The following is a 26,829-nucleotide window of genomic DNA, read 5'->3' as shown; positions in this document are numbered from 1 at the left end:
ATACTTTATGGCTGGAATAGAGCAATGACAGCAAGATCATATAATATGGCTAAACTAAAGCAAAGCAAACCTTTGCTGTATTGCTTCCTCAACTCCTTTTTTCATTTTAAAGTCTTGCCACTGCTCAAGCCTCCTTTCTCCCCTTTCAGCAAAGAAGTTGGCAAAAGCCAACTATTGTCTCTAATGACAGCAGAATCAAGACTTCTGTCTCAGTTGGAGGATAAAAGCCAGACTACAGAAAATGAAGACATGCATATATCAACTTAAACAAAAGCGGGTGGAACGTCACTCTTCATCCTTTGACTCCGAACAATTTAGTTCTCTCCAATCTTTTTGCCTTAAGTTCATAAATGTTAAAATATAGGGCTATACTTGTCATAACACTTGATAAAATTGTCCATCTATGCTACACTAACTTGTTTCCTAAGCAAATGGAGGCATTAAAGCTTGTGAGTTTTAAAGTTTCACTTCATTTTTTGACCAGTTGAAGAAATTAGCATCTGAGTATGCCCTTTTAAATAAGTGATATTTTTTCAGCCACAAGTAGATGATGAAAAACTTCAGTCTTCCAAATGTACCAGTTAACACACATTTCAGACACATAACCCTGAATATGAGTCTAGGATCAAATTGTATATTGCTTTCCCATGTGAACAGCTCCCATTAATTTTAATAGGACCAGTAATTCTGCAAAGAGTGTGGTCAATATTAAATTAATATATTCAAAACTGAATGTAAATAGAACATCATGCTGTCATCATCTGCACCTCTGAAATAGAACTTGTTACTGTGACTGTTCCATCTTAATCTCATACATGCATTTTGCACAATCATACCTTTATCCTTAATTTTCTACTTCATGCATTTCATGAGAGTCAGACGTTCAAGATACATCACAAAAATTTTTTTTTTTGCCTTTTTTTCAAAATGTTAAGGTATCCAGCACCCCACAAAGACATGGTTCTAAGTGTTTTTATAAACCTAACGAGTGTAGCATCTGAAACTTTCCTCCAAAATTAGATTCAGATTTTTATCCACATTTACCATGCATAGATACTAATTGAGCTACATTATCCTCCTGTTTTCCAACTACTGCCTTGAACTGCAGATTAAGAAACATAAAAATGGGTTTAATTTTAGTTTATATATTTGGCAAAGATATTCCACAGAATTTCTAAAAATAGAAATTTGATTACCTGGTAGGGACTGTGGGGAGATTTCTTGAACTACTGGTGTTTTGGATTCAGCAGGCCATACTTGAGTTTCATTCTTAGCTAAAGGGACAAAGACATTAGAGAGTAATGTAAAAAGCTATATCTGCTCTGTTCTAGTACAGATTTATTTCTGTCCCACTTCAGTTTGCCAAAGTAAAACAACATGAACAAACGTGGAAAGATTAATACCTTTAGCAATCAATGAATTCCACTGCACAATCAGCACAAGCATCTATCTAGCTATGTTAAACACATGTGGTTTTGGTATTGCTTTGTTCATTAAAAGATTCTTTAAAAATTAAATTTACAGCAATGACTTTAATGCCTTATGAATCATTATGCTCACAGTACAAAATAGTTTTGAGTGCTTTTCACTTGTCTAGCATTTCTGCATTAACAGTAAAAATGCTTTACAAGATTCAAAGACGTAACATAGTTCTAAGCATTATACAATAACTATCTAATAAATTGTCAAATACAATGATGTTGTCACGGCAGTCATGTCCTTATTTTCCTTTACATTACTTGTAACAATTATAATGGTAAGACTTCTATTTCAACAAAGATATTCTAGCAGTGGATATAGGGAAAATTAATTGATTTTGACTTGAATAATACATCTGGTGTTTTTTTCCACTGAGGACGAAGGCAATGTATTTTGTGAGTTTTTTTCTGGATTGCTACTCTTTTAAAAAAAAACCCAAACCAGTAAGTTTTTTAGTAAGTAAACAGAAAAAAAATACTTTGAGAATTCAATAAATATGATATTATGTGATGCATTATTTTGACTTTTCTAAATAATACAGAACTGGAATAGTTGCAGTATGTCAGGAAACCATAAGCAACCATAAATTCACACACAGCATAAGTCTTATTGCATTTTATTGTAGACATACATCATCCTCAAGTATCAGTGAAGGACAGCTCTATAGATTTGGACAATATGTCTTTTTGTCGATTATTTTATACATTTACATTATTTCTCAGAGTATTTTTGCTTTCTAAGCAATGACTCTTCCCTGTTTTAGGCTGCTTTGAAATCTAGTAGTCCCTTGTGTGTACACCCGTGTACTTCATGTTCTCTGGTAAGGAACACATAGTAAACAGAAGAGAACAAAACATCACTTGTCTGCTCTGGTAATTTTCACACAGGTGTTTGTGTAATCTACCAAAAAGAGTAGCTTCAAACTGGCATCACACCAGCTATTTTGGGCATATCAGAGCATTTAAATTTAGAAGTCCAAGTTCTATGCTCCACCAGCTGGGGATTGTGCACACCTGTAGAACAACTGAAGCTACCTTTGCCTTTTTCCCCATCTTTTGCTCGCAGTCACATTTTGCCATTTTTACTGTGCACACTACTGAACCTTCTGACCTATCTGAAAATGCAATGTTTTCCTGCAGAAAGATAAAATTTAACTGGTAGAAAATGAAAAGAAATATAAAAGTTCTAGATACTGTAGTCTAAAACTAATATTGGAGGTCTTAAAATATGGTTTACTAAAAGTAAGGGGTATGAAAAACGGATTTGTCAAAATATGGTATACTGAGTTTTAATGGTACCTTTGTTACCTGCACATCATGTACATGTTAAAACCAAACTAGTAATGATAAACACCTTGGTTTCTATGCTTGCTGTTCAGAGAAAATGTTAGTAATCGTTAACAATGTGATAAATTTTATCAACATGACTGAAAAACAAGAATGCTCTGTAATGTAAATAGTGCAATTAAGTTTTTCCACTTAGCCTTATTTTCAGTAGCCATAGATGATGCTAACAGTATTTGTTTGTCAAATGCTGGTAAACACTTCCAGATATTAATTTTTAAGGAACTCAGCCTCAGTTGAAACACATTCTTACATTAAAATATTATTCTACAGTGTAGCTCTACCCTTAATGTACACAGTATCTTAACACTGCTGTTTTCTCGCTGCAAAGCAAGCCAGCCTGAGGTAGTGCCATGGTCAGCAATAGAGCAACAGAGCAAATTAAACAAAGCAAAAATAAGAAAGGAAAAAAAAATCTGACTTAGTTGTTCAGCGTTCAAATAAAGTATTTAGACTAGCCAAACCAAAAGTCATCAACTCCAGAACTCTACTCAAGGGATCTGTGAAAAATGCACTGGGGGGCGTTATTAAGGTTTTTAAAGATAGCTGTATTTCCCACAATTATGCTATTCACAGACGATATGCTAGTTTACAGATCTTAAACAAAACCCTAAATTCATCTTTTTCCTGCAGGTTTCAGGCATATTCACAAGATACACATGAAACCTGTACTGAAATGTTCTAATTTCTGGCTACCACTTTTTCATGGATTTAATTACAGATAATAATAAGAATCTCTTCATGAAACAATTTGTCACAGGTACTCAACCCAGAACTCATGTAATTAACATTCACTGAAAATCTGGTCTTTCAAATGGACATACAAATTTCCATTTTAAGACATATACTGAAAAATATAACATATAACAAAAATGTTACATTGTAAAACAAAACAAAACCCTTAAGACCATAAGCATGACTAGTTTCCCTTCCTTCCTCTATGAATCAAAGCTTCTGCATATTCTTTTAAATAGCTGCAAAATACCTTAAAAATCTATCCAGATGTTTTAAAATTAGTGAATTTCTATGAATCCTTATAAGCCCAAGCTAATAATTAATTAAACAAATAGGAAAAAGAAAAAGAAGATAAGAGAGGGGAAAAACAAACAAAAAAAGACCTTTCTGCGTACATACATGATCTCACATCACTACGCTTCTGATACTGTTGACAAACAACACAAGCTTAGTTCATTTCCACTTACCTATTTTTTTCCTGGAAGCTTGCGGTATGTCATCTATTGTCAGGAAAGGAGGAAGTTTCTGCTGAGTTTCATTGAGACCTGGAACAATAAGGTGCACTACACAGGAAGATGTATGCCATTAATTCCAGAAGAGATGAAAAATACATAGTCTGCACTCTGAGATATGTAAGCAACTGCTACTGAGTAGTACACTGGAAGATCAGTCTGAGTGATCACTCAGACTGAACTAACTGGGAAATGAGTTAGTCCTATTCAGTAATTGTCACTACCATGTGGTGCTATTTCCCCTTTACACCATTCACTGTATTACCATCATTTCATGATTAATCAGAACTGAAAACAATTAAATACTGGAGCATACAACCCTGGAGTACTTCACTATCACAGATTCTGGGACATTCTGTCTGGTGGGCCACGAAGACTCAACACCAAACATGGCTAGTAAGTATCTGTTTGATTCACATCAATACATTAAAACTCAGACAAAGTAAACTTAAGCAAAAGTTATGTAGTTAAATAAAGCGTTTCCACATATAGAACGGACTAAACACCTTCCTGAATCCAGGAATAAATTGGTTACAAGGTGCAGGATGCGGTGAGCCTTTCCTATCTTATTTCAGACAGACCAGTAGTTCACCACACTAAGCACTATATGATAAATATGTCAAACAATAACAGAAAGCATGAAACTGAATGGCTTGAGGGAAACAGTTATGTCCCAAGATCTAACATCAAGATCTAATTGCAAGGAAGGTTATAATATATATATCTATCAGCTAACATATCAGTATAGGTTTGTGTTTGTAGATAGTATGTTATCATACTACCTAAATAAAACTAGAAAGAACAACTCCTGATCTCAGTAAGATCTTTGCCACAGAACTTTACTTTTAAGTATGAAAGAACTTATTGGCTTAAGTAGGGACAGTACTTTTTTTAAATACTGTGACAATAAAATGATTCTATTTCCCTTAGGCTACATCATCCTTCAACCATCTGTAACACCATGAAATATAACAAATACTGTCTGAAGCAGCTGCAAAATATCCTTTGATATGCAAGGATAGAACTATCAAGATCAAAAAAACCTAGAAGTATTTACACAGATCTAATTTTCAGGCAAAAATGAGGAAAAATAATAAGAATATCTTCTAGTCACCTAATATTGCTCCTGGCAGAGAAGAACTATCTGAAGTTTTTGACTGTGTCCGATTTTGAATAACTGTGGAGACAACACAGGGGTATTAGAAAATAATTTAAAAAACAAACAAACAAACAAACAAACAAAACCAAAAAACAACAAAAAAGAAACAAACTCACACCTGAGACAAGCCTCAGATTTCTGAAAACCTTTCCTCAACTTAAAACCTGGAGATGAGGACAACATCCTAATCTTTTTGCATTTGCATTCATCTTAAGAGACTGCAACCCATGTTTCCTCTACATGATATCTTAACTGTGCATCTCTTCTTTCCCCTAGCATACCAGTTTTATATCCTTGGTGAAAAATTACATTCTATGCTTATATTAATACAGGGCCAGCTCCAGACCATCTCATTACCCTACAAGATGCATGTGAAGTAAATGCTAGTACAGTCATATTTTAATGGTAATTACCATAATTTGCTTTCACACCATCCTCCAGTGTACTCCTGTCCCTGAACTGTGAACTACTTTCAGTTTCCTTGATTTTTTTGCTTAAAAATATTCAAAACACAATTTCTGTTAGCATTTAATCTGCAGCTCATTTTCTATCAACTATCCTTAAGTAGTCAATTTTCAAAGATTACACTACTATACTACCTCTCACTACTAGAGAGAAACAGGCATTTCTAAAGGGTAATATTTTTAAGTCTGCTGTAGATGTCTCTCTTCACTGACCGGGGAAAGAAGGAGGGAGTCTAAGTCAATGACTTAGCTGAAGATGCCCACAAAAAAGTTTGGTAGCGTGAATCTTTTCCATACTGACAGTCATGCCCGACTATCAGGTTATGCACAGCTGAGAGATCAATGTAACTGGACATTCCAGATGAAAAAGAATGGGTACTAGCAGAAATCAGAACTGATTGGTATCCATCCAATGACTCAACCAAGTCATTGTTCATACTGCAATGTAATAGCTCATTTTATTAACACAGGTAGGTAACAACTCAATAGTATCTGTAATTAAAGGATATGCTAGTTTGTAAGGTTCCACATTTTTATGACATCCACTTCAGAGTCAGAATTTTTTTCCAAGTTATTCTTGCAGAGAATAGGAATCAGTTCAGAAATATAGAAACTTACCTTGTTTGATTATTGTAACAGGGACCAACTTCTTATTATCACGCAGTGTAAGCTGAGGAAGAGGGGAAAAAAAAAGCCTTGGGATAACTGCCATAATAGTAATTGAACTTTCTCAGTAACAAAAATAGAGGGCTTTAATCCAACACTGCGCCTGCCCCAAGTTAACACTGGATGCGGCTCTGGCCCTCATCACCAAAGGTTACGCTATTGCTTCAGTTCCCATGGGCTAGTAGAGTAACATTGGATTTTGATCTCCCTTTTTTCAGTTTAGGATGTTTTGCTTCATAAAAACACAGTATTTGACAACTTAGGAAATGTCAATCCTCTTTTCTTTTAAGAATCCCTTGAGCACTCACTGGGGAGTAGTCCAGAAAACTATTAAAAGCTGAAATTTAACTACAACAAAACATCTGAAAAATAGCCATACAAATTCGGTCACAGGATATAATTATATTCTCAGGAATAGTATATTTAGAACACAAACTATTCCAGAACCAGGTGTACATTTGTAAAGCAGCAGCACTCTTGAGTTTATAGTCTGCTTAAAGTAGATTAACACAGAGTAATTTTATTTGGTTAAATTGTTTTCAAAGTATAATTGGCCAGCCACCCCTTTCTTTCTCACATTTTTATGCTAAATATTTGGACTTTTCTGCTGTTCACTTGTCTTTGACTTAGATTACTTTTTATCTAAGTGTGAATCTTTTGTAGCATTTTGATACCATGAAAATAAGGAACACGTGAATGGATCCCACATTCATTAAAAAGAAGAAAACAGCTGATCCCAAAGATTATAAATCAGTATTCACTACCACACATGGGTACTAGGAACAACTTCTGAAAGCTTAATAATATACTCAGGTGATGTGAGGAGGAAGACTGAAATGCCAGCAACATAAAAATGCTAAATACATTAAAACTGATTTTTTTTGGAATTATATTTGAGTTACAAGGAAGAAAATAACTCAAACAATAACTTTTCTGTGTTAAATGTACAGCGCTGAAGTCAGATTCAGTTAGTCTTCATTTTGCACTTCACAACATCTGGTTTACTTCATGTGAAAGAACACTTCCATGAAAATTCAGCATTTGATGACAAAGATTTCATTATTTACCTAAGGATAACTATTTTTGCTCTATTCTCAATATTAAAAAAAAAGCTTTAAAAGCAATAGTTGGGAACACATCAAACACATACCAAAGTCTAAGAAGCTGGAAGGCAAGTCCCAACAAGTAAGATATCCATTTCCTCAGGGAAATGGATGGAGGTTGCTTATTCTATGAAAGGCATTACTTTCTCCTACCTAGTAAAGTTTTGCACTGGCATGAACATGGTTTGAAATTAACTGGAGGTTTTCACTGTTATTAATGAAGGATACAAAATAATATTTTTTTTATTGCTTACTACTTTCCCTTCATTAGTAACAAGGTTTACATTTCTATTTTGCCTTTTAGTAAAAAAAATTGTGTTGCAGATGATCAGCTTTTAGAGTAACCCTGCTATTCATGCAACTAACAAGACGGATGAAACAAATTTACCAGAAAAAAGGTGTTCATTTTATTGTATTTCTCATCAGGAGCCCTACAATCAAATAAACAGGCCTCAAGATGTTGTGAGCATTTGTATAACTCCAGTGTGGAACTTTTAATCATAATTATTACCAGTCCTTTTATAGTAAAAGGTTCTTATGTTCACAAGGGCATCCTTTCTTGAATCATAATGGATGACTGTAATGACAGCAATATAAAAAAGCTAAATACATTAAAATACATTCAAAATTTAGTTTCTCACTCAGGAACAAATCATTGATATGAAATCCGTGTTCCACAGTTGCTATAATTAGACTGCTCACCTGCACAAATCTGCAAGTGCTGCACTTGAAATTTATCATTGTGCTGTCAATTTTCTCTTAGTCTCCAAAGAGTGATTACTTCAGGTATTTCTATGTCTAATAAAATTTATGATGTGGACAAACTATTTCAGAAAAATAAACATATCATCTGGAGATATTCAAAAGACGAATTGACATGGTGCTCGGGAATATGGTTTAGTGTTGGTGTGTGTTTTGTTTGGTGTTTTTTGTTGGTTTCGGTTTTTTGGGTTTTGGGTTTTTTTTATTGTTGGACTAGATGACCTTAAAGGTCCCTTCCAACCTAGGCAATTCTGTGATTCTGTGATCTGTAGGAATGGGACTATTAACTGTACTCTCCAGACAGAGAATATAAAGCATATAGGTATTAGGAACATTAGATATTAAAATGACTGTGGTAAACAAGGTATTTCTTAATTTCAGAGGAAAAATAGAGATGTAAGTTATACCATAAGTCAGGCACCTTAACTTCTGACCATATACCTATGGCATATTCTAAAAAGGACTGCAGTTCTCAGACATTCTGTCAAACAGCTTACGACAACATTAACAGACGCTTGTTCTTTCTGCCTCTTATATTCCAATAATCCAGAAAGCCACAAATAACTGGCATACATGTAAAGGACTCCTCAAGGAAACGTTACAGTCCACGTGGACTGGATAAGTTTTGGAAAAGTAGGCATGTTTTCTTCCAGAATTTAACAAATGACAGGAGCTAAGAGTCCTGCTGTTTGGCTGGAAAAATAATAGAAACTTAGAATGGCAGGTTGGAAGGGACCTCAAGTGTCATCTGGTCCAACCTGTCTTGGCAAAAACACAGTCTAGACAAGATGGCCCAGCACCCTGTCCAGCTGAATCTTATAAGTGTTCAGTGTTGAGGAATCCACCACTTCCTTGGGGACGTTATTGCAATGGCTGATTGTTCTCATTGTGAAAATTTTTTCTCTTGCATCCAATCAGAATCTCCCCAGGAGTAACGTGTAGCCATTATCCCTCATCTTTTCCATGTGGTTTAGCCATTACCCCTCATCTTTTCCGTGTGACTCCTTGAAAAAAGGGAATGTCCATCTTCGTTGTAGCCACCCAAAGTCAAGGAGGACCCCACCTTTCAGACTGACGTTATGAAATTATAGGACCCTGATCAGACAGAAGAGGAAATAAATTTCTACTTCATCATCTCCACCCTACTACCACCCATTGTTTATGAAGGGAAAAAGAATGACCATTCCTAGAGCTCTTCTTTTGTTCCTCTCTCATTAGCTGTAGCTCACACAGTCCCAGGAGCCTAGTCAAACTGAAATGATGAAACTGCCAAAAGAAACACAAGCTGATCTGTGACCGATGTTGAAAGGGCAGAATGACTAGATACACAACTAGAATGTTGCTTTAATAAACAGCCTTTAAAATGTCTCCTTACAGAGAAGAATTAGAACCATGGTGATAGGAGCCAGTTGTGTTTTTGGAGCAAAATAAGGCATAAACAAAGTTTGGCCTAAATAACACACATTTTGGCTTTGCACTGATGATGCGATTGCACCACTGAAACATACCCCACCTATTGCTGTGGAAACTGAAGTAATAATGTAAACTTAAAACCTGGGCACCATCTGCTTCCAAGCCTTAGTTTTATGGCTTTTTGCACCACTGAAGTGAGAATGATAAGAGAATTTTTAGAATAATCTACGGAATGTTTTCATGGTATTTCTGTGGAGGCTGATAAAGCAGTACTGCTCTGGAGCTAAGCCCTGTGAAGCTGACTAAAAAGACTAGATGTTGGCTCCAGTCCTCCTTTCATACTTAAGATGTGCAAATATTTGGAAAACTGTTTTAGCTCACTTTCTCAGGACTTCTCTTGCATAAATAGAATGCCTACTTCCACAGAAGCAGCATAACAGTGCCAGAATCCTGGCACACAGGGTTTGCTAAGATGAATAAAGGAACTCAGCTTTTGCACTCCAGATACCAGAATGAATTACCTGGTCTTGGGCTGTCACGTGCAATTTTAAAGATGCTTAAGGGACCAATGGGAAGAAAGTAAAGTTGAATTTATCATCAACATAACGAGATGAGCACCTCCCTGAGTATTGTATCAATTGGATTCGTATTACTCAGGGATAAAACATTTTCTCTTGAATGAGAGACATGACTATGTTTCCAATAATTTAAGCATTATACTGCTCTAACTCTGTGCGTAATGCTATAATTAAAGTATTACTGTCCTAAATTAATACCTAATTATTCCTACAAGAAAATATAATTTGATTCACAGAATCACAGAATCTTAGTGGTTGGAAGGGACCTCCGAGATCATCAAGTTCAACCACAAAAAACAAACAAACAAACAAAAAAAAACCCCAAAAAACACACAACCACACATCCACCACAAAAACAACAAACCCAAAACCACCACCCACCAACTAAACCCCACACCCAATGATGAAGTATGTTCTCTGTTATTTGCTGGCTTGCTTTTCTAAAGGAATCAGCTGGTATAGGGCCTCCAGGTTCAGGTGCATTTTCCTTCTTTTGCGGATAGCAGGTCAGTGTTTAGTTTTACGCTTGGCAGCTGCTTAGCTCCTATGTCTTCCTCACTCAGCAGACTACCTGTGCTAATTAAGTATCACGTGGTGAGACACTTAATGTCTCTTCTATGAACATACACTGCATATGTTCCCATGGCGTTCTATTCAGGGGCTTTGGCATTTTCTGCTTTGGCATTAATGACGCATTTTAAGTGAGACTTTTTCCTCCTGTATTCTTACATTAGTCACTTTACAATGCTTTGAAAAGACATGCTTTCAGTGCACTCCCACAGGCTCTGAGGGTGACAGGCTTTGACAGCTTTTGAACAGGAGTCACTCAGCAGTAACTAGTAAACCCAAATGTCCATGGTATGTCCCTTATCATAAGATGTCATAACAGCTCCCCTGTGCTAAGCAGCTTCATTTGGTAATTCTCTTCCACAATCCTATTTCCTCAGCTGAGGGGAGGTGCTGGTCTCTTCTCACTGGTGACCAGTAATAGCATACGAGGAAATGGAATGAAAAGGGAAGGAAAAGTTTAGATTGGACATTGGGAAAAAGGTTCTTTACTGAGAGGGTGGTTGGTCACTGGAACAGGCTCCCCAGGGCAGTGGTCATGGCACCAGGCCTGTCAGAGTTCAAGGACCGTCTGGGAGATGCTCTTAGTCACATGGTGTAGTTTTGGGTAGTCCTGTGAGGAGTAGGGAGTTGGACTCGATGATCCTTTTAGGTCCCTTCCAACTTGAGATATTATATGATTCTATCCAGTCTTAGATTTAATGGAATTTTTATCTTGGCAGTTTGTGGCCATAATCTCTTCCTGACTTTACTCTAACATATAAGCAAAAATTTGACCATAAAAAATACAAATCTGGTATAAAAATGTTTTACATACCTGTGTTTGGGCATTAGGTACCAACTTGTACATATTCTGGAGTTGTCCATTTATTTTTTTATCTGATTTGACAGAAAGAGAAACAAATACAAAGAATTACTTTTTGCTTTGTCCAAAACCAAGTTTATTCACCTTTTTCAATAGCTAAGACAGTTAGGAGGCTTAATTACAAGGTACAAAAGCACACCATGTAACAGTTTTGTTTGGTCCTGTTTCTCCATATTAATTAATTCTTCTGCAAAGCCTCCCCTTCACATTTGGACAGAGAGGAAATTAAATGTATTCTAATTTTTCTACAACAGTGGGCAAGAGAGCTGAAGTGGTCTTTGGGACTTACTAAGGAGAAGTCAGAGGTGCTTAAGAGGATTCTTTAATAAAATTAATATAACCACAACACTAATATGCAAGAAAGAAACTTGAAAGATGAATTACTGCATCCCATCTGTCAGGCTTGTACCAAGACTGGCTAAAAGCAGCATGTTTTAAGGTCTCCAATAGTTAGTCTTGGTTTTAAGTGCATTCTTCTAAAAGAAATACACATTTAGCACTAGCAATACAGAGCAGGCTTATTACGTCTCTTAGGGTCTAACACGGTTTCCTTTGTCTCAACGCATAAAAAAAGTAACCCATGGATTTAATCTCTGAAATTTTTCTCTTAGTTTTTTCTTTTTCTCTTAGCTTCTTAGTATTAGAAGCTTCTTGTGATGCAGCTGTTATGTACAAAGGAGAAACAATCCCTCCCAGAACCTCCTGTATTCTAGCATGGGGCTTCAAATTTTGCCTGCATTTTCCACCTTCACGCTTTTCTGCTCACTTTGTGTCGACAGGCAATTAAACAAGAATCAAGCTAAATGTTATTGTATTTCTTCACAAATCTATCCAAAACAGATAAGCGATAGAAACAAAATCAACTATAAAGAAACATCTTTGAGACACTTTTAAGTTGACACATAACCCTGAAAAATACCTTTCAAAGTGCTTGATACTTCTCAGGAATGGGACCTACTATTGGTCCAAAGACAAGGGAAAACTGACAAAAGTTTCACACTGACTTAATGAGCAAATCATGTTAAGATGGTCAGAAATAATCTATTCTTTTCTTTTGATACATTTTGGCAAATGCGCAACATTTATTTAACCATGCATTTTATGTCTTCCTCAAATTATGAATTAAAACCTCCTGTTTAGTATATAATAAAATTTGCCCTGTCGATTCAAGAAATACAAGGACATGCAACAGGATTTTCAGTTTATAGTCATTTATGTATTCTTCAGTGATGAAAGAAAATTTACAGTGAATGAGGCTTGATTTCGGTTGAGATATTTCTCACTACATGAAAAGACCTTGATTTGCTACAGGACAGTTAGTTAGAAAAGAAGTAGCCATTTGTGCTGATGGTAAACTTCTTTGCAGACAGGTGGTTACAAATTTATAATAAATGTTCACTCTCTGTTTAGTGCCCACAGTTTCTCTACCTACCTACTCTGCAATGACAATATGAAACACTTGAATCTGAAAGGTGCTGTCAGTTTTCCAATTAGAAAATACTTTATCAGCAGACCAGAATCACAGAATATAGACATACAAGGTAATAGCAAGCTCCCTGGATGCAGTTGCTGCAAAAGCACCCACTGAATACACAAGTCTGCATTCTAGGGAAAAGAGGTCTCATTTAAATAGAATATGAACTCTTGCAAGAAAGTATCTTTCAACCCAACTCAATCTGTCTCCATAACTTACAAGAATGATTCTTCTGGCCTATTAAAAATGTGTAGTGTCTGTAAGAAACAGCATTTAGAAATATATCACATACAAAGAGCAAATGTGGTGATGCCAGTGTACATTTCAGTCAGTCTTGAACACAGTATTAAACTACAAACACTATGGGCTCTTTATTCCCTCCTACTTTAAGTGCTCAAATATATTCCAGCACTCTTTCTACAGATGACTTAGCAATGTTTAAAATGTAGGAAAACCAGCTATTTAGTAACCATTCTTTAGAGCTATGAAGCAGAGCTTCTTTTTGTGGGGCAGGTAAAGGGAAGGAAACAACCACCATTCCCCACTTTAAGTTAACGGTATAATGATGGCAGTATTTTGGACTGCTAAAATGGCTCTATGGGCACTGGGCAGGTACTTCAAAGTTACAGATTTCTAATTTATGATGAAGGCCAGCAAATTTCTTCATTAGGCAGTATGAGGGCTTTTGCAGTATAACAAGCAACCCAACTGCTCCCTTGCCTTATCCTGAAGTATATCAAGCTGTGTAATTCCCCTAAAACTTGAAACTGAGGCCCACATCAAATTTCAGCCAGAAATCTCATACGAATAAGGTTCTCATGAGAATTTCCTTTCTTCACATTTCCAATCAAACTTCCTTAAATAGTAGATTTTTTTCAAGGATTAATTTGACATCACTTTGCCTGCATTGTCTTGGGACTTTGGAGGAAAAAAGCTTAAAATATGATTGAGAGAACTGCCAGAGATGCCATACACTGCCTCCATGTAAACCCAAACACAAGCCCTAAAAAAGCCCAAAATTCCCCAAAAGCCCTAAAAAAAATTACAGACATTAGAGTGTGTGCTTCAAGCACAATTTATACTTGAAATTATTCAAGTATATATTCAATTCAAAGTTGAATTTATACCTTGACTGAAAACTAGCTTCAAATTGAACCTTCTGGCAGAGTCATAAGGGGTCCATTGTGATGAGTGTTGGATAGGACAGGCCCTGTCTAGCTTTTAACCAGCTTGAATGTAAAAGTAGATATAGAAGAAGATTAAAACAAGGTTAATACTTTCTGTCAATTCACATTAGTAATGATCTTATTATTCACGGCCCAAGGAAAAAGCTTGGAATCCAGTCAGAAGTATAAACATATTTACTCAACACTTTGTGCGTATCTAAACTAATCACTTAGAGTTCTACCAACCTGCAGCAGATCCTCTACTATTTGCAATGAGAAGAGAACAATTTTCATATGAGTAGGTGGTAGTTTTTCAAACACAAACTATTTCTAGTTTCACCAGTTCCTAAAAGAATTTGTTAGAAGCATAGGGGATAGCATTGCAATGAAAGCCTGATCAGTAGCTCACTTTAAATAATACCACAACAGAGGAAAAAATACTGTCAAACTGCGTAATTATTTGATAATTAGTGGCAGATACTTACTAGACAGAACTGTCTTATGATTGAAAGTCTTGCTCCAAATGCTATCCTCTACGTTGTCTTTAACTCCAAATTCATAAAGTGTGTTTGGCTTCAGATTGTCCACTACCGTCTCTGTAACTGGGCAAAGCTGAAAAACCCATTTCTTGTCTTTACCCTTTTCTCTGTAGCGAACTGTATAGAACCTGCTCAACAGAAAAAAAAAAAGAAAAAGAAAAAGAAAATATTCTTCACAAAGAAACCAATTGCAAGCATTTTTGTGAGGAATTACTAAAATGATCTCTACCTACCATTGTTCTTGTTCTTTCTAGCCCCTTATGATTATTGAGTATCAGAAAAGTCAGCATACCTTCCTTACAAATGTTGTGCTAGCCCAGTCTTCTCTTAGATACATATACGGTCCCCATCATACAGACCCTGATATGAAGAGTAATAAATGAAGTCTCCTTATTCACAAACAACCGTGTGTGTGTGGTCTGACCACAAACTGCAAGCTCATTTTGCAAGCAGTTTCTGTGATTCTGACATATGCCAGAACTAGTCAATTCAAACATGAGTCTATTAGTCAGGAAGCCTCAAATAATGTCTTAAAATATTCTATATCTGTCCAAGGAAAGGTGTTCCCCTCAAAATTAGTCCAAAACTATTCTCAAAAGAAAACCAGTAATATTTGACATTTAAAGGACACATCCCTCATTCAGTGATCCCATTGTGCATTGCCCACACTTCAAACAAGAAAGTAAACCAAGACTTTACTTTCAGCAGTTTAAATCAATAGATGAATGCTAATAGATTATGAAATTTAAAAATATTTCTACAGAAATTAACCAATTTGGTCAAGTAACACCACCCTGAAAAAGTATGATTCCAATGCTAGCCAGTATAAAACAATGCAATGTAAATGGTGAGAGTTACGGCACACGAACTTCACTGCTGCTACAGTCTCATTTTCAATATACAATCTGTATCACTGCCAGAATGAGGTGGGGTTTTCTGGTTTTGTAAAAACAAATCTCAGAGGCATTTGGCAACTTCTAAATCCAAGTATTACTGAAAACTGTTACACATTACATAAATAATGAATGGATATTCATTGTCCATATCCATCTTATATTTACATCAGCTGAAAAATGATTAATTCCATCCAATTATATTTTTCCATACTTCAACGAAGCAAATTAAAGACATAAAAGAATTCCAGCTCTAAAACCCCGGGTATGTGCCCAAGATCATTCAGAAGCAAAAAGAAAAAGGAATCTGGGTTTTGAGATTTAATCCAGATATTAGGTAGAAAAATATAAGGAGAGAAAGGAAGGGAGCTTAAGAAAACAACCCAAAAAAGTTCTTTAATTAACTGAAAGAATACCTAGTTGTGAGGTCCAGATTAAAATGACTTAATGGACCAAATATAACACTGTCAATGCATAATGCTGCCTTTGCCAAAGTTACAGAGGAGCACTTCAAGAGTAGAGTTGAGTACAGGGAAATTCCTACTTCATTATTAAAACACAACATGAGACAAGGAAAATGCCAATCATGGAAAATATTTTCATACACAGAGATTCACTTTGTTCACACATTTTATCTCACAACCGTCAAATTTGTTTTCTTGGCACCAAAAACATAGGTTCTCTTGTTTTAGTTGCTACAATTTGGCTCATTCAGGTATTCCACCAGGTTACAAAATTAATATTTACAGTGGCTCACATGACTCTCTTCATTAGCTGTAGTACTTTGCATTCAAAACAAACCATAGTCTAACCCAAAGCCTAGAGAGGAAAGAAATATCATTAAGTAGTGAATATTCTCTCTCTTCTTATTGATTCCTGGAGTACCAAGTAATAATCTGCATCCTTCTGAGGGCTGTGATCTACTAAAATTTCATTTCTCAAGCAACGGAAGACCTAACTATCATTTGGACTGACAAAGACTGTTTTTAACAAGAAATTATTGGCAACATTAAAACGAGGAAAATGTCTCCTTTATCCTCTTAAGCGTTTCATAGTCATACAAACATTAACAGACAGAAAAGCTTTCTTGAAATCTCTGTAACTATCTTGCAAAGGACGTAGCAGTAAGAAACAAAACCCATCTGCAACATTAATGCATCTTACTAGAACCCATACAGTCTCTTGGTAAGGGATTTAGAATAAGTGTAGATAGATCTATGATCAAAATGTGAATCACAAATAGAAGCAGTCACCGTCTTCCCAGCTTGACTGAAAGAGGAAATTTAATTTGTTTTCATCTTCATTCTTACCTTTTCCTACCTGTTTTTTTGAATAGGGTAGAAATACAGTGATTGTACATGATGGCAAGAAAACAGTATACCAATTCGTTTTAGTTATATAACAGTCTAAATAAATAGCTGCAACAGAAATGAGGAAGAAAAAAAACCATCAAAAACTTGTTCATAATGAATAGGCTTTTAAGTGGTGGCTTCCAGTTGCTTCTACTTTAAAAAGTGTTCTGATTTTGAATACTGTCTCCACACCTGCAAATTCATTCTCCCTAACATGAATTAAAATACAGAGAACTCTTTCATGTCAAAAAACATCTTTCACTAAAATTCAAAACTATTAAAAAATCTGACAAGAAGATTTTCATAGCTGTGCCAAGCTGTGCCATTAGAAATAGAAACATATAGCATAGTAAAAATCTGCTCTCCATTCCAAGATTTCCAAGCCTGTAAAAACTTCACCAAGGGTGTAATTATTTCAGTGGAAACGTGCCACAGGGAGTACTAAAAACATGACTGCGATGACAGAATTTCCTCAACCATTTCAATAAAAAGCAACCAAAACAAAGTTCCAATTAACAATTTGAAAGTCACAATCGTTTGAGTATTAGTTATAACCAAATTATATGCAACATGCACTTTTGGGGAAATGCAATCATTTGTTTATAGAGTATGAATTCAGAAATGCCAAGTTTTCTCACTAAGGAACAACAATTCATTGTTAAACCAGACCAACAAGCTGCCAAATACAGTGGAATTTCGGTGCCTGCCTGAGAATATTCTACTGATTAAATTTTATTGTAATTTTATTTTCTCCCTTTTTCAATCCTTCCTTTTACAAAAAAATACAATATTAAACAAGTAACACATATAACTGAAGACATGTGAATGCAGTAAAATCTAGTCACCGCTCACGTATATCAGTCCCTTTGTGGCAGTGACATACACACACAGAGAATTTGCGCAGCTGGCCTGCTGTGTGTATCAGAAGCTGCAAAAATGCTTCTTCTAGATTGCAAACATTTAGAGAAAGCTCACCATAGATTCCCCCCCAAAATGACAGAGAGCAGGCTGAAATGGAGTACAGCCACACTTGGGTAGAGGGGAAATGTACACTACACTGTTCCTCAGATAGAACACTTCCCCCACTATCTCTGTGGGGTAAGAATATGAAAACCTGATTACATACTGCAGGGCCCTAATAGCTAATAGGAAAGTAATACATTATTCAAGTAAAGTGCAATTGGAACAGGAATGCTATTCACAGCTGTGAATGCTATTTTGATGCTTCAGCAAGGAGGTGGCACACCTCTCACTGGGTGAGAATTGATTTTAATCTAGATTCTCAGCATGTACAAAGACCTGACTATTTAACTGCTTTTAATTTTGATTCTTTATTTGTTTTGGCGGGGGACATGAGAAGGGTACATTTTATCGGAACAATGTCCACTGAATAGCACTTGCATTCCTATTTACAACAAATACCAATCAAAAGATTTCAGGGTTCATTTCATTCCTCTTTGAGCCAGCATTCTGTAAAAATATTAGAGCTCTTTTGTTAAGCTCCCTCTCTCCCTAACAGGCCATGTTTTACTCATTAGAAGATACCTCCAACCAAACCAGCATGGGGACTGCAGAGAAATTTTACCTCCACCTAGACTAGACAACTGAAAGGATACTGAGCTCCAACAGTTTAAACAGACGGTGTCATGAACAGATGAGTTAACTGCTATAATCAAGCCAACTAAAAATAAATAACCAATGGAAAGAATTAAAGAGCCTACATTACCCAACACAGCCTCTCTCTATATGCATTTGTGCAACTTGATATGTTTAATGTTTGCATTATTGAAACTCTCTCTACATTAATGAGCTTTAGCATTCTTTATAACATTTTGATTTCACTTGCCTCTACGTATGATGCACACAAATGTGAAATAATGGCAGAAACCAAAGCAGCAAAACCAATCTAAAGGAAGATTAAATCTAAATTAAAGGGAGCCACAAAAGTATGGTATTACTCCATAGGACAACCACAGTAGTTGCAGGTATTTACTGTACTGCAAAGTCTATATGAAAGATTATCAGTCTGATACAAAAGGATTTTTCTGTCTTTTCTATGTTCAGGATACATAGTGGGTTTTTTAAACTCCACAATGCAAGGCAGAGAAACCTTTCCTTTCCGAGCTTAGAGCTAGACTTTTTATTACACAAGAAATCAAAATACGATGACCATTTTAAAGAAGCAGCCCATAAGGTTTTTGCTTTTGAAATTAAGGAAATCTCACTTGCTGCTAACAGAAAAAAAAAATCTAGGATGCATAGGCAAAACACTGAGTTGCATATATCAGTATGAATGACACTGTCTTGCCAATAATTCCATTAATATTTTTCCCATTGTTAACCAAAACTCTTTTCAGCCAGATTCCCATAAAATGCTTGCAAAGTCAAATATTTGGGCACAATTATATACTGGAAATCTTATAAGGCAGATGGTTTTATGAGTTTTCCGGACTAGGTCAGTTTGTATAAATATCATGGGTTTATTTGGAACCAGATCCAAACCAAAACTCCAAACAATTTAATCATGACTATTTTAGTCACACATAACACTAAACAAACAATTAAGCCTTGGAGATATAAGAACATTCCTGCTCTGTGATTTCGTGTTGCCATAGATAAAAGATTCTAAAACTTATTACACTTTTGTGCATAGGCATGTAATCAGACTTTTAAACGTCTGATTAGCATACACATACGTATATTTATTTGTTTATAGTTAGACTTCATATTAAGCGCAGTATCCATTTAGTGTTAGAAAGTAATAAAATAAATGGTTTGAACCCCAGTTTTTCAGATACTGAGTGTTTAATATATTGGCACATAAAGCTGATCATATTGTTTCCTTTTTGTTGCCAAGTTTAGTTTAAAGTAACAGACACTGACATATATTAAAAGATGGAAAGAATTATGTCGCCGATGGCTACCAGTTAGGTTTGCAAAGTACTTTCTAATTTAGTTTTCACTTTTACATAATCACTCACTTTTTTTCACTTAAATTTTTTAGTATAAAGGCTGAAATGAATTGAAGAGTTAGAAGTTATGAAGACCACCAATAAATCTTTCCATGTTTAAACACCACAGCAGTAACTCAAAAGCATTTGAAATGCAAAAAGTTTATTTGCTGCCGTATGTTTTCCTTAAGGAATTGTGCTAAGTTTAAAATACATTTTCTGTGACATTTGCAACACAATGTATGATTAAGTTGGCAGCTGCATAGTGACACAGATTTGTAGAAATGCACAAAAAATGTGTACATGCATACATCTTTCTGAATCTAGGGATTTAAAAACCCTACTTCTATGTGCTATGTGCTGTACAACATAAAGAGTAAGTATGGATTCTTCTCTTTTTTCCCCCCTCTCTTTATTTTTCATAATTATTTTTCTTTAAGCACAAAATACAAATTAAGTAAAACACAATATCTGTACTACTTGCAAATATGACATTAGGACATTTAAATCATAGGCAAAAAAATGTAAACAATATAAATGTAAATTTTTCAAAGTTCTTAACTTAGATATATTTCATGAAATAGAGAGTAGAGAGAACAAGTCTCTACTCTCCTGGAGATATAAAAAGAGGAACTGAACATGACAGTGCAGCAGGTTATCCTGACTTTGACAGTCCTCTGCCATCAACTACCTCATATTGGTGTCAGAAAACAGAAGATGTTGAGAAAGCTAACTCCACATCGTTGGTGGAACCAACAAGTAGTTTTCATCAGTTAAATTAAACAAATCACTTGAGGTTTTTGGTTTGGGTCTTTTGGTTTTGTTTTGGTTGGTTGGTTTTTGTTTGGGATTTTTTTTTTTGCATTCTAGTGCTAAGGCTGTCACCAGAGATGATAACGCCTTCAAGGAGACTTTAAAATTTGACCTTACAAAGAATTTCAGTCCACACAAATGGCAGTGATTATCTTTGCTTCCAAGAGAAATTGAGGTTTGGGGTTATCTTGCAGGAAATATATAGCACTCCATTGGTTTATCTCTAGAGAATTAAGCAACCAAAGAATGGTTTGTCCAAAAAAATGGCACAGGAAATTTCTCTTCATTGGAGTTTCTTAAAAAGCACTTTGTAGGTACAGAAGAACACTATGTGCCATCATTAAGCAAGCAACAATTTCACTGAAGCAATAAAAGATACCACTGCTCTTTGAAAACATGGCACCTCTTATTTCAAAGCTCATTTGCTCTTCTAAGGAATATCCCACTGAGATCAAACTCACACTAGACAACCTCTTGGCCAACGGATCCATGCTGTTCCATATGGTTTTCATCTTCTGAGTCAGTAACATATTCAACTAGCTTATATTATGCAACATTTGTACAAAAGCTTAACATCCACGCAGAGATGGTAAAATCTGAGGCTGAGGACAGTGACTCCATTTCAGGTCATACAGAGTTACAAATCTAAAACTTGGTGGGATATTAACCAGCAGAACTGAGTTAAGAGGTCATAATTGCCACATACTGGAAATGTCAAAGATTAGAGATTAGTCACTATAAAACAATCTTGAAGATGATTAACAGTACATTTGAACATGTCACAGTAAAGAGAACGTGCCAGACAAAATAAGATCCAGTAAGTGGACTGCCCCTGCAATAGATACAAATGAATCCATTATCTGATTTTAAGTCTTGTTCTTTTAACATGATGCTAACTTGGTAAGGATGCACTATTTCCTAATTTTTTCTTATTACACATTATCCATTAAAATACAAATTATTATCAGAAATTATTAATTTTTCTTCTATATACTGACTAAAAATATATTTGGATCCAATCTCTCTTAGGAATTATAGAAATACACACTATGGTGGAGAATTGTTCTCATAATTTATGCAAGCCACAAGCATTTTGGTCCGGTAAAGGTAAACAAAATAGGAGCACCACTTAAATGATTTTTTTTCTCTTCATTAACTTTATTGCTATGCTTGATTGCAAAATAGAAATCTACCTATAAGTATATAACCCATACTTCACTATGACTGCTTGTAATTTGATTGAAGTATTTTTAAACTAGCTACTCATCAATGTCAGTGTATCTTTACAGTTGTACAGGGAGATATTCAAACAAGATGAACAGTACAACTCTTATATGCAAGTCCTCTTATGGGCGCAAAATGGAAATAATTAGGCAGAACTGACAACGCTTCATTAAAATGGAGGGCTTCATTAAAAGTAAACACCTGAGAGGAATCAGTCCTAACTGGACTAAACAACACTTAACTAAAGAACCAGAATTTTGGGAGATGCATACCATTACTTGACACACAGACATGGTAAAAACAAACATATAGAGTATATTCTAAACATAGCAAGACACCATTAGCACCGCACTGTGGAAAACGTTACATACTATGTTAAAGAGTTTGTTCAAACTTGGAGGCAATGAACGTCCAACAAGAATATTTAGTTACTGAGGAGAAAAACCAAAGGTGATGAAGGCATTGTGGTGCGTACCATATGCTTTGAATCTCCAGCTGGATTAATACAGGGTATAGTTTTCTTCTAAAGTATTCTTCATTTCCACTGCACAATGGGTACTGTAACTTTGGTGCTGAAACAGCACACAAAGAGGATTACTTCCATGGTAAAAATGGTGCTAACATCATTATGTGGGCAGAACACTTTACAGGCTCCTCCATGATCAGTTTGTTTCTTCAATTTCTAACTGTAGGAAATCATTTGGTTCTTTCTTGATTGAGAGAACAAAATTTAATCCAAAACAACTTTTATTTCTACTGAAAAAAATCTAATTAAATTACATGTTTGGATATTTCCTAATACTCCATAGCAATTTCCTATGGAACGTTAATGTTGTTTCTTCAATACTGCTTGAAATTTTGGTTGGTGATAAAGAATCACATTTGTTCATGAGAAATTTTTGAAGCTTGAAAAGGATTTGTCCAAAACTTTTGGGAGGTAAGAAAAAGGTTATATTGGCTACAAGGGATGGGTTTTTAAATATAATTTATGTTTGGCATCCAGTTTAATGGTATATATGGGAGTTTTATTATCAACACCAAAGTAAGCAGATTCAAGTGTAAATTAGACAGCTACAAATTAGACAAAAATTAGACAGATAGGGAAAAAAGAATGTGTTCTCAATAATGCAAAGATGCATTAAAAAACCAAAGATGATCGTTGCAAACTAGATGCAGATGCATTCCAAACATGGGTGCACAAAGTTCCTTCTTGGTTTTACAAAACACTGCCAAATTCAATGGAGCTTCACAGGGTGTAAATGAAACCAAAAAAAATTTCTTCCATCATAAAAGAAAGAATAAAGAAAACACCCAAATGATAGAACAGGGAAAACATCTGTATTAACAATTTCAATATTTGCAGCAGATGAATTTTACTCATCTGCCAAGAGTTGCCTAAAATGTAATGGTGCACTTAATTGAGAAGCTACCCAGCGCTATAATTTCTCTTGAAACTGCTACTTGATGAGTTTTCCTGAGCTCCCCACTTGCTGTACTACTCATTAAATAATTACAGAAAACCAAAAATGTTATAGTAGAAGAGATCTTCTTTTACTTATAACAGAAAATTAATGAAACCTGTACTGTATCAATATCAGGAAAGTAGTGCAGTGGTAAGACCACATACAGGAAACAAGTAGCATTAAAACAAGACATCATTCCCCTACCCGCAGCACAGCAAAAGACTTATTTTACTTCTATTTGGCCTACTTTAAACCAATGATTTAATAACGTTTCTTTCAATTCATTCAGATACAAATGAAGGTAGAGCCAAGGCCATTGGTTTAAGAGCAAAGGATCTACTATAAAATAGGAAGATTTGCATTCCAGCATGTAGACACCTGACTAAATTTGCACTCAAGACAAGCAAAGACCTGTGAAGCACTAATTTAAGTAAGTGAGAAAACTTACTTCACTTTCAGAACTATTGCTTCCAACTTCCTAATTTCCATTGTCAAACTTACTTCAGCCACACCAGATAACTACACTGGATTAAATCATGATTGTAATAAAAAAAGAGTTTTCTTTTATGTTACCTGTCACTAGCACAGCTACTTGTTGCTGTCCAGTCATGTTGAGGGTTGACTAGGATGCCCCAAGAGAGGAACACAGAGGTTGGGGTGAGAGTGCCAACTACCAGCTGCAGAGGCTTTTGGGTCTTGGTCCGACCTACATAAGAAACATTTAATTCCAATTACAAGTTAGTTTCTCTCTCCTGCATTATTTATGGGGAAGTTTTTGCAGTTGGATAATAAAGTAAATTAAGATCTATTTCTCTTCTGTATTTGAAGGGAAAGGTACAATAGTTCTCCCTCTTTTTCACAGTCACCATTTCTAATGCATGATGTAAAAAAGCAGGCAGAGATCTGTTTGTTGGCTTCTTGTTGAGGCCAGTGAAACATCTGCAAGGAAGGGAGGCTGCTCCTTTTCTGAAGCCAGCTGAGTGCAAACAGAGGAAAGAAGTGCAGAACAAAGTTGGCATAAAGGAAGGAAGGATACAGCTAGTAGGCAGCAGGAGCACAGATTAGGAGACTACTTTAGAAAGCAGGTATCAGACACACAAGCCTCACAAAGGCTATTTTTTTTGGTCCCCTCTGGAATTGCACAGCATTTATTTCAACTTGGGAAGAAACTGGAAGACTTCACTTCCAAACTTGCAGATCCAGGGCACACCTAAAGGAATTCTTGCTATTATTTGGTGGGTAGAAGGAAGACTTGTTTACTAAACTGTGTTTCAATTTTGTCAGTATGTTTTAACTATTTTTCTTTTTTCAGCCTATGTTCCAATTAAATCTAGTTTTTGAAAATTAACACCAGGTGGTTTTTGTATGCTTAGTATAAGAATAAGCTCTATGCAGATTAATTTTGAATAATCTTGGTTGCGTCATAGAAAGTGTTACACAGAGTTCAGGACATTAGGAAGTCTCTCTTTACATGTGAGAGAAACTGGAACTTCTTGGCAAGACTCTTAGTAACACTGCAACTACATCCATGGATAATTCATATTTTCTACAGCATTCTTCATCAAGAGTAAAATAAAACCAACAAAAATTTCTTTCACTTTTAGGGGAAGGCAGATCTTATTTGGTGTCTGTATCTGGTGGCATTTTTCTCTTTTAATCACATACTACATTGAAACTGTTGAGTTTTTGCATGATTCTTAACTTTAGCTTTGCTCTGAATGAAGTGCCACAACTCTTGTGTGGCAAAAGCCTTTAAACAAAGCTAAAAAGCTAATAGTTGGAAATTAAGACATGATCTAGAGCAACTATTTTAAAACTGTAGTTTGTGGACTTTTACAAATCTAAGGAGAACCTTTGGTGTTGAGAGATGATTAATTAAAGTAAATTCATATATTCTTTATATCAAATTATATACTTCAAAAATCCAAAGGATCTCCTCAAAATGTACAGATGACCCCAAATTTCCTAAAAGTTTATAAGCCACTGATCTAAGGGTTATATTTTTCACTGTTGTGAAACAGATCTGACTAACTCTCTTTTCATGCCTTTTGACCCCTAATATCTCTTCACCTAACAATCCCAAATGAAAATCTGTTTCGTACTTTCAACCAATGCATGTTTGTGCATTTAGAAACAGTAACCCTGTAGGTTTTTACTTTATATTGATGATGAGTATGTTGCCACCAAAACTCCACAAACAAACAAAACCACTCTCTACCCTTAAGACAAAGCATGACATGCTTTGAAATACCATGGAGCACATGATACTTCCACAAGGGCAGATTTCTGAATAATTTCTTGTTTTCTGGACCAGTTCCTACAGTCTTCATTTTTAAAGAAAAATTTAAAATGTAAGAGCTTGATCATTCACAAAATATCTGAGTTGTAAGGAAGAGAAAAAACAGGCTCTCATGTAACTTGAAATCACTCTGGTTTTTGAGAGGACTTACATATGATTTTGATTATCACTATTATTATGCCATTAGTTCCCAGTTAAAAATTGCAATGATTTATACACTGTAAGACCAAGAATTACCTTGGTGATTATTTATTTTGAATTATATGAATAGAAACCATATAACTCTTCTGTATGAATCGCAGTTTGAACTATAGTGTCTCTTCTAGAAATGTAACCAGTCTTCATTTTTAAATTTAAAATTGCACCAACTCTGACTCTACCATAATTCTTGGTAATTTATCTGGTTTAACTGTTCTCACAACTAGAAAGACTTGTGTATTTTGTGTATCTCGCTAGCATTTAACCAACAGCTGTTTTTAAACCTTTGTCTGCTGGACTGAAAAGTCAATTATCTGAACCTTGTTCCACAAATCAGTTTCTGTAAACTCAAGATACAGAAATTAATAATGTCCAAAAGGTAAATAACTTTTCAAAATCTTTCTATTTTACTATTTTACATCTGGGCAAGAGCAAGAAGAAATTAATCCCAAGCAATTACAAAGAATTTGAAAAAAAATAATATAAAAATCATAGACTAGTTTGGGTTGAGAGGGACTTTTAAAGGTCATCTAGTCTAATCCCCCTACAATAAGCAGTGACTTCTTCAACTAGATCAGGCTGCTCAGAGCCCTGACCAGCCTGACCATGAATGTTTCCAGGGCACCTACCACCTCTCTGGGCAATCTGTGCCAGTGTTTCACCACCCTCACCATAAGAAATGTCTTTGTTATAGTTAGTCTGAATTTACCCTCTCTTAGTTTAAAACCATCACTCTTTGTCCTATTGCAACAGGCCATTATAAAAAGTTTGTCTCAAACTATAAACATATACATAAGTACTTTCAGTTTAT

General features: G+C 35.4%; 1 protein-coding gene across 25 annotated transcripts in view; it reads right to left on the bottom strand.

Moving 5' to 3' along the window:
- The window catches only part of ABI3BP (ABI family member 3 binding protein), a 152,185-nt gene that overhangs the window by 89,918 nt on the left and 35,438 nt on the right, over positions 1-26,829 (bottom strand). For all 25 annotated transcript variants that reach the window (XM_014947274.1, XM_014947284.1, XM_014947294.1 and 22 more), the window contains exons 4-10: positions 24,095-24,227; positions 14,772-14,953; positions 11,599-11,660; positions 6,311-6,362; positions 5,184-5,246; positions 4,025-4,120; positions 1,197-1,274 (exon numbers count right to left, since the gene is read on the bottom strand). In XM_014947274.1, the coding sequence (XP_014802760.1) occupies positions 1,197-1,274; positions 4,025-4,120; positions 5,184-5,246; positions 6,311-6,362; positions 11,599-11,660; positions 14,772-14,953; positions 24,095-24,227 (666 nt within the window). The remainder of the gene's footprint in view (positions 1-1,196; positions 1,275-4,024; positions 4,121-5,183; positions 5,247-6,310; positions 6,363-11,598; positions 11,661-14,771; positions 14,954-24,094; positions 24,228-26,829) is intronic.

This window comes from Calidris pugnax, unplaced genomic scaffold (genome assembly GCF_001431845.1).
Source record: "Calidris pugnax isolate Ruff unplaced genomic scaffold, ASM143184v1 scaffold95, whole genome shotgun sequence".
Lineage (NCBI taxonomy): Eukaryota > Metazoa > Chordata > Aves > Charadriiformes > Scolopacidae > Calidris > Calidris pugnax.
The sequence above is the reverse complement of the archived record's forward strand: the minus strand, read 5'-3'. Positions and strand labels throughout refer to the sequence as shown.